Source organism: Lupinus angustifolius, unplaced genomic scaffold (genome assembly GCF_001865875.1).
Source record: "Lupinus angustifolius cultivar Tanjil unplaced genomic scaffold, LupAngTanjil_v1.0 Scaffold_1_559, whole genome shotgun sequence".
NCBI classification, from domain to species: Eukaryota; Viridiplantae; Streptophyta; class Magnoliopsida; order Fabales; family Fabaceae; genus Lupinus; species Lupinus angustifolius.
Window position 1 is genome coordinate 6,075 of NW_017715882.1, and position 9,451 is coordinate 15,525.

The 9,451-nt window shown below is 32.3% G+C and overlaps 1 protein-coding gene across 3 annotated transcripts; it reads right to left on the minus strand.

The window, feature by feature from the left end:
- Positions 1-6,512: 6,512 nt before the first annotated feature.
- Positions 6,513-9,086, minus strand: LOC109336968 (heavy metal-associated isoprenylated plant protein 7-like). Of its 3 annotated transcripts, none has more exons than XM_019573821.1 (5): positions 8,911-9,086; positions 8,601-8,823; positions 8,309-8,505; positions 7,697-7,778; positions 6,513-7,154 (listed from the first exon to the last, which is right to left on the minus strand). In XM_019573821.1, the coding sequence occupies exons 1-5, from the start codon at positions 8,917-8,919 to the stop codon at positions 6,712-6,714; spliced, it is 954 nt and encodes a 317-aa protein (XP_019429366.1). In that variant the 5' UTR covers positions 8,920-9,086; the 3' UTR covers positions 6,513-6,711. The 3 variants fall into 3 exon arrangements, with proteins under 3 accessions (XP_019429366.1, XP_019429365.1, XP_019429364.1); XM_019573820.1 differs by having other exon boundaries at positions 7,697-7,784; XM_019573819.1 differs by having other exon boundaries at positions 7,697-7,787.
- Between the last annotated feature and the right edge of the window lie 365 nt (positions 9,087-9,451).

Below are 9,451 nucleotides of genomic sequence, written 5' to 3' on the forward strand. Positions count from 1 at the left end.
AGGATGAGCAGATTGCAGGAACTCGGGGGGAGATAGCTGGGAATGCACCGCAAGAACCTTCTTTTGGATTAGCTCATTTGGATGCTTGGAGCAGAGGCTGAATAATAGAATGGATCTGCACTTTCAGTCTTTGAAGAATTCTTATCACGCTAACTTGGAGCAGTTTGAGGAGCGTCGGGTTGCTTATATTGATAATCACTATCAGTCATTGAGGAAATTTGTTCAAACTACTGTTGAGGCACAGAATGACAGGTTTTGTGAAGAGTTTAACAAGCTGAGCATTCTCATCAAGGGATATGGAAGTCTAATAATAACTACTATCATACTTGTGTTGCTTTAATACTCATCAAGCTGAGCATTCTCATCAAGGTACTTGTGTTGCTTTGTTCTCTTTGAGACTTATTTCCTACTTTACTTTGTTGGTTTATAATAACTAATATCGTACTTGTGTTGGACTTTCATAACATTGATATGCATGTTGTTGAACTAGGTATGTTACTGGCTTTTCATTTACTTACATCATATATTTACTTATGTCACAAATAGTATCAATGTGTGTTTAATGGTTCTTGACCATGTTGGTTATATGCATCTATTTTATATGGTTAAGCCTGCTATTTACATGCTATTATATCAATGCTTAACTAGTTATTGTATAACCATCTATGCCATTAAAATTGTTCATTCACTATTTTTTGTCCATTTAATCGATTAACACCATGTATTTAATCGATTAAATGATGTTAACGAGAGCATTTGTTCAAGCTTCTTACAACTAGTTAATTAGTTAAATTCCCAAATTAATTAATTGATTACAATTTTGTTATAACTACATAACTCTTCTTACTTTTGACTAGATTGATTAGTTTATCTTTTTTATAATGTCAAAAGAGGGAGAAAGGTTGTTTTGTTGTTTGATGTGTTTGCAGGTTGTAAATAGTGAAATTTAGCTTCCGCTTATTTTCGCTACCTACTTACATTAAGGGGGAGCAATGCGCTTTAACTTTGGAATTCACAACCGTTGCATTCCATAACCATCATCAAGCACTTCATCAAACAAGATCTGATGTAGAGTTTGTCATCATCAAAAAGGGGGAGATTGAAAGTGAAAATTGTCAAGTAGCGCACTATTGGAGTATGCCTATGTTTTAATGAAGACAAGGATTTAGTGAAAGCTTGAAGATGATTCAACAAATCAACATGTCGTGGACTCAAGGGTTTCACATCTAGACTAGGTTCTTTAATAGAGTTCTTTTTAGAAGTCTAAGATGTGTGCCTTAGATATTGAGTCTAGGTTAGGTAAACCTAGATGCAAGTCTCACAAGCTTTAAAAGTAATCATTTCATTTACATGAGACATTCCATCTATATCATTGTTGTTCATGCATTAAACATACATGTCACTTGTACATCTTAGACATAATATATTGGTAAAACATGTATATAAGCATAACATATAGGTTTATTACCATTTAATCAATAAGCTGAAAATGTGCTAGTTAATCGATTAGGAGATACGTTAATCGATTAACGAGATTACAGTTCCAACATAAAACTGAAAACCAGAAAACAATTATTTTCAACAACCCATTAATTGATAAAATGGGTACTTAATCGATTAACTAGGACTCAAAATGGTTTTCTATAAAACTATGATTTTAGAACGTATAATATATCATATCATTCATTTTTAGAAATTGCTCGGTGCATATTTTCGTGCTTAATTGTGCCATATAGGCATGGTTAAATGCATTGTCAGATAGAGAGATATAGTACCATGCTTAGGTTTTGATTGTCATCATATTGCATGTAATTTATATATTAAATATTCCTATCTTTTCTTGCATTTCTTTAAGAGGATTTTAGGGTAAAAATTTTGTGTTTCTGCATTTTCATAAACTCATACATATTCATATTATCCTGTGAGTTTTGTATATGGGTTTTAATTGAGTTTTCATTGTAATATTTTAAGCAAAAGTGTGCTTTATAAAACTCAATTTTGTGTATTGTTTTGCATTATGAAATTTGTCTCTTTGTGTCTTACCACCTAAGAGATTCGGTGTATCTTCACCAAGATTTAGAGGTCTTGAGTTTAGAACGAGTTCTTGTCTGGGGCTAGATCGCAAGAAAGGTTTTCTTGGGCGATTGAAAGAGAGTCAAACCAAGAAAGTGGATTCTTGGGTTCAAGAAGGGAGCGTCTAAGTGTTGTATTGGAAGTTTACATGTAACTATACATTGTATTCAATATTAGTGAAGAAAAATCTCCCGAGATCAGAAGGGGGGTCTGGATGTAGTTTGCAAGTGGACCCGCAAACGAACGAGGATAAAATTTTCGTGTTGTGGGCTTTTTCTATCCCTAATGTCTTTACATTTGAAGTCTTATTATTGCAGGATATTGGCTGATATTTTGGATACTGTTAGGTTGTTGTATCTAGTTTAACTATGTATAAAAATATCTACATTATATATTCTTGAACGTCGGTGACTTGTTGTGCAAGAAGCCTGTCTGCATCTTGATGTGTTTGTATGCGTTAATCGATTAAGGCTTGGAGTTAATCTATTGACTGGAGCTTTTTATAGAATAGGGCTTTGGTGCGAAAAGCGACAATTGATAACCGTTATACCTATTCAACCCCCCCCCCCTTCTAGGTGTGTTCTGTCCACTAATACCTAACATAATATTCTTTCATGTGTGTTGCACTCTTAATTACTTGCATTCTAGAACATGACTTGTTTCTTGTTGATACTTGATATTCATATGCACACATTGGAGCTTTGGAATTTATCCTTTGATAGCCACTTATGGAATTTTTGAGTTTTGGAATTGTTTTGGGAATGAGTATTAAGTAAGAAATGGTGCATTGTTCTTCAAATCTTGTGGATTTTTTGTTATGTCTTAATGGTTGATATAATTGTGTACATAAGTGTTCATAAAAAAATGAAAATAAAAAATGAAAATAAAAAATGAAAACGACAAAAAAAAAAACAAAAGTGAATAAAAGGTTGAGTAAGACAAATAAGATTGGAATTAAAGATTTAGTCTTATAATGGGGTTGATTTGTGGTTGATTTTTACTTACTTTTTACTTATTCCTCATTGCTCATCTATTCCATTTGGTTTTAGCTACATATTCGATATTTATCCTACCTTATCCTTGGTCCCATTACAACCTTGAAAAGTCCTTTTTTATCTTTATATGCATGTACTTATGATGTTGATGTTAGAGGCTTGTCAAGCCTATGGTTGTGTTTTTTTTCATGACGTGCTTTGAGTGTAAGCACTTGCAACCTGAGACACATGAGTGTAAACACTTTAGAGAGCACATCCTGTGAGGTTCTATCATTGTTGTGACTCGCCTCTTGGTTTGATTGGTTTGTTGGCATACTTGAATTCATTAGATGATGTTCATGGATATCTTGATTTGATTATTTTACTCTTGTGTTTGATTTTGCCCATTTCATTGAATTTCCTAGATTTTATTGTGAAGTACGTGATTTTCTTAGGTGTTTCATTTTCTAGTTTTTGTGATCTTCTTGCATGACTCACTTTGGTGCATATCGGTTATCATAGCCTTTTATTTCTTGATTTTGCCCAGTAGTGCAAAAGTTTAAGTATGGTGGTATTTGATGAAAAATATATTATACATTATTCATAAACTTAATCTAGCATGATTGATGATTCGTGGTGCCTAATTGACTTTGTTTCGCATGGTTTAGTGTTTTAGACTATATTGGACTAATATTCCTAAAATGAGTTAATTTAGGATTATTTGGCCTACTTAAATTTATTATAATTTTAGATCATATTTGACAACAATGACATTTTGGGCATTATGAAAATGGAGGATATGTGTTGAAGTGAAGATTGTATTTTTATTTTAGAAATTTTTATTTGTAAGTTCGGATTTAGTTTTGGGCCCATTTTTAAGTCCATTTTTGTTTTATATGTTTTGGAGGAGTTAAATTCAGATTCTCCACTCCAAACACACACATTTTACTTTTCCCTAACTTTGAAACACTTGAGATTTTCGTTTTCCCTCTTTTTGCTCTGCTAGGTTTTCTTCATTACATTTTTGGTTTTCACTTCATTTCGGTTTTGCTTCCGTTTCCATGGAAGGCTAAACTTGTAGACTAAATTCCTTTGGTAATGTATCACAACTCTTGAGGTTTTGTTATTAATGCATTTTCGGTTTCTTTACTATTGATTTCTCTATCTTATTTCTGAATGTGGTTGCTTAATCCTATTGTTTGGAAACTGGTTTGTGAGTTTATCTTCGTTTAGTTTGTGTGAATTTGTTAATGTTCCATGCTTATGTTGATTTCGCTTAGTTAAAGGCTTAGGTTATGAAATTGTGCAAATTAGGAAGATGGTGTTTGAAATCTGAAATTAATCTTTTGAAACCGAGGATTGAGTTGTGAACAAACAAACCAAAGGGATTTAGCCGTTTTATTACATTGCTTATTTACTACTGTTTCTGAATTTGATTTATGTTCATACCATTCAACAACAAAAAATCCCCCTTGCATGTGTGAGTATAAGGTGTTTGAATCTTTGTTTGAAAGATAATCATTGGAAAACGACCTAGGAGTCACTTCCTAGTACTACAGTTCTTAATTGTTATATTATTTGCATCAGGTACGGCCTCGATCACTTATATTGGCTTCTTTAGACAAAGAAGTCACAAATTTCATCTTTCAACCAAAGAAACAGATTGTCTAAACTACTTCATCCTCTTAAACTTTATCGTCTTAGTTGTGCTTTACTATTGGACGTAATATCTTTAAGCTTTTCCCTCAGTTCACTATACTGCTTGGAAGAAGATAATGTATTTCGAGATTGATTGTTCGGAATGTAATTTTAAAAAAAAATACTTCATTAAATTGATATTCTAAGAGGTCAAAGAACATTCTGAGAGTTACTTGTTGAAATATATTTAAAAAATACTTTAGGAAAAGTACTTCTTCGAATATAAAAACTTCTACCTATGACATTGAAGTTTTGGTTCGAAGACACAAAATGAAGAAAAAATAAATGCAAAATATGAAGATTGTGTTAGAAAAAATGTAGATGTGTGGGGTTTTAGAAAAATGTTGGTAACTTTGAAGAAAAAAGAAAAATGTCGGAGTGTAAGGTTTGATAATGGATAAGTCAATGGTAGGTTTGATAATGGATAAGTCAATGGTAGGTTTGAAAATTGGAGTTGATAAACTTAGTAGGTTTGAGAAGTTAAAAAACTAATATGGGGTGTGAGAGAAACATGAAATTCATAATGTTATGAGATTTCTTTAGAAAAAATCAATATTGTGATGATTGGACGGGGCGATCTGATCGACACAACCGCGAACCGGACTTGAAAACGGTTCTAGTTTGTAGATTTAATTGAATGAGGAGTTGGATCGCTTTGAACCGGGAAAATATCGGTCCAGCCAGAATATTGTTATAATGTTTTGTTTTATTCTTGTCCAGCATAAGATAGAGATAAGTTACTTCAATATAATTATACATAATTACTAATTATATAAAATTTTCCATCAATATATAATTATATATTTACAAATAATTTTTAATTATATATGATATCTTTCAATCCGACTATACAATTTAATCGGTTAAACTAATTAAACCTAATATGTGACCTCTTTCAGTTTTATCTAGCTTGGGTTTCATGGAAATGAAAAAAGTGTAATAATTACGGATTGTAAAGATTTACACACAATTAGTACATCATTCATCATTCTTTATATTATTTTCTTTGAAGAGTCAATAATAATTAAACATAAATGGTAAATAATATAATGATAATGTATAAATCTCTTATACTGTCAATGCATATATTTTTTTTTCTATTTAAAAAATGGGGTCTAAATCTAAAAGTTTACACTTGGATATTTCATGTGCATCCCAAATGTCTTGTTCAAAACACTCGTTAGTTGCTAACAATATATGGAAAATAGGATAGACCCACTTGCTGACAATGTAGGCACCTGCCAACACAGTTAAGGATAACATAAAATGAAGCAATAATTAAAATCAAACTGTTCTTGTTCTTTGCATCATAGAGGTTTGTGGATCTAGGTAAGTAAACTTTATAGGGTGTATATTAAAAAATATAATCTAAGTGGACCCTAGGTGTAAATTATTGGTTGAGGTGACCAATTCACATTATGCCACATAAAAATCGGAGCACTGGCTTAATATTAAAAAGATGTATTGCAAATCAATCACCAAGATTCAAGAATGAAAAATATTTACTAAAAAAGTAAAAAGTGATATATTCAAGACTTCAAAAAATGATCATTTTATTTTTTAACATTTTATATTTGAATTACTTACCTAGTAATGGTGTACTTTTAAATCACTTGCTACCAACAACATTATCTAATGATATAAAGTTTGATTAAATTTTCAAGTAGACCAAAATTCAATTTTTATAAACAACATTTATTAACTAAACACTCTAAAAGAATTAGTTCCCACTTAACTTTAGTTATACAATAAAAAGAACACTGGTTAAATATGACTCCTTTTATTATTTTACACATTACATATAAGAAAGTACAAACCTAACAATTATTCAGCTAACAAGTAGATTACACTTGTTCTTTTATAGCAGGAATATTTAATAGGGCACATGTAAAGGCAGGAAAGTCACTTCACCCTATTTCCACAATTTCCATTTAATTCCCATATTACCCCTGACATTGCTAAGTTATTACATGATACTGCATGCATTTGGGTTCTCATCACTGAACATCTGTGGTGGATATGAAGGGTATGTTGGGTATGCACATATTTCCATACCAGATCTTGGTGGGTAGTAATAATATTCATTCTTTTTCACCTCAGCAATTTTGGTTTCTTCTATAGCTGCTTCATCTTCTGGTTTGGTATCTCCCTCTGTTTCTTGTTTTTTCTTCTCCTCTTCTTTCTTTTCTTCTTCTCCTTCAGTTTTCTTCTCTTTATTTTCTTCCTCATCTTTCTTTTCCTCTTTGGCTTCTTCTGCTTTCTCTTCCTTGGCTGGTTCTGGCTCTTGCTTCAATATCAATGCTTGTTTCCCACTTCTCTTGTACACGTATTCAACCAACTTGGCAGGATCATAAACCCCTTTAACACTCACTTGTGAGTTTTTAAAATCTGGTTCTGCTGATTCAACTCCTGCACAATAATTTAACAAAAAATTTAAAAACTGAAGGTAGCATAATTTGTGATGTTCTCAGTTAGTAGAGTCAGAGGACCATAACATTACATGCAAGTGGAGATATTGTTACTAAAATTTGAAGTCATAACATTATGTCAAGCTTACACTCTAACAAAAGTGGCCCATTATAGGAGGCTCCTTCTAAATACCAATAAATTATTTCTAATGACAAAATATTCCATCAAGTACTTGGAACTAAATTAGAACACAAAAAAATCTAGAACTGAATTTAAAATCGGTTTGAATCATTCGATATTCATTATATGCAATATTAAATTATATTTAGATACTGGAATTTGACCTCAACTGGATCACTTAAACTGAAATGTAACCATTTTAATATTTGGTTTTTAATTTAAAGTGATTGGCTATTGAAACGGTGAAAGATTGAATAAAACGGATCAGCTTTATGAAGAAGTACAACTCACAATTAAAATGAAAAACTTAAATTTTAAGTGTAGCCAGAAACAAAGAAGAGAGTTTGCTAAATTGTACATACCCTTCATCCTCTGTATGCGTCTCTTGATTTCTTGAGCACAAGCTTCACAATGCATGTGAACTTTCAGAACAACAGTCACAATCTGAGGCTGCTAAAAAATGATTGAGAATTTGATCAGGACCAAGTAAAAAAAAATGAAAGGAATTACAAAAATTAAAGTAATTTCAGAACTCAATGTTTCTAAAATGTAACCGCTGGACCAGTGCAATAATGCAATTTCTGAACTCTTTCCAAGTTCCAACTACATAGCAACCACAACAATAATGGGTACATAAGGCTGCATTGGCGCACAGACTATGATCATTGTGGTCTGATTAGCAATTGCTACTAATATGCTTTTTGGTCCACAAATTAAAACCTTACATTATAGTTCCATGATGAGTGGTATCCGATACGAACTCGGGCTTTAAGACACCACCCATTCACTTTTTATATAAACTTTATGAGATATTACTTATGACAAATCACTATATAAAACCTTAAACCACAGTTGCATACCAAGCATTGTGGACTAATTCACAATGTGATCCACTATTTAAAACCTTAATTATCTTTCTTCTTTTGCAACTATCCACAATCTAAAAGACTAAAACTATGGTTTAGATTAAAAACCTCTTCTTTCTTCTCTTCTAGCTTGGGTTTCTCTTCCTCTGAGGGCTTTTTCTCTTCGGGTTTCGGGATCGGAGAAAGAAGCTCGGTTTTTCTATGACTCTTTATCTGCACTCTCTCCAAAACTTTCAGTGGATCTGCTTTTTCTCCTTTAACTACTACCTTGTGAGACTTGCAATCTGTGATTACATCTTCAACCCCTGAACTCAAATACAAAATAGCACAAAAACAAAGCTAAAGCAACACACTAAAGATAATAAAACTGTTACACAGAACTAGTCACAGGCATTGTTACCTGGGAATCCTTTAAGAGACCGACGAACCTTGCGAGCACAACCTTCACAATGCATGAACACTTTAAGCAGAATTTCCGGCGGCGGTGGCGGCGGAGATGCAGATTCAGTTTTGGGTTCTTCTGGTTTTTTCTCCTCAGCTGGTTTTGCTTCATCTTCTTCTTCCTTCTTCTTATTCTTCTCTTCTTCTTCTGGTTTTTTGGGTTCCGCTGGTTTGTTTTCTTCCTGAAGAAACAACAAGAAGAAAAAGAGTTATAAGTAAAAAGATGGTTTGAGAAAGAAAGGTATATAGAGAAGAAGAGTAATGAAAACCTCTCCCATTGTGATAGTATCTGAGTTATTGAAGATGCTGTGAAAAACTCAGCCTCCGAGATAAGCTTTCTAGAGATACTCAAAATAGTAAAAACTCCCTTGTCTCTTTGGTGCTATAATTCTTTTATGAACGCCTCATGGCAGGGGCTGCACGTGCTCCCACTGTATACTTCTGGTAAGATAGATAGCCATATTTGTTTATATTTGAAATTAAAATATTGATTAGAGGGAGTATATGTTGGCTTTCTGTTGCATGAAACTAAAAGTTTTTTATTCTAATATCTATCATTGGAAAGGATAGACTTTAAGTCTTGAACAGAAATAAATTACAAGATTAAAGAAACTACATATTTTGTTATAAATATAGAGTTAATGGATACAAAAAAAGACCTACATATTTTTCTATCTCTACCAAGAAAGATTGTAATGTCTGTCATGAAGTAAGAATAGCATAGTAGAGAATAAAAAGAAGATAAAAGAATTTCTATATTGTTCAAGAACAACCACAAGATCTCCAAGAGATCAATTATGACAGACAAAT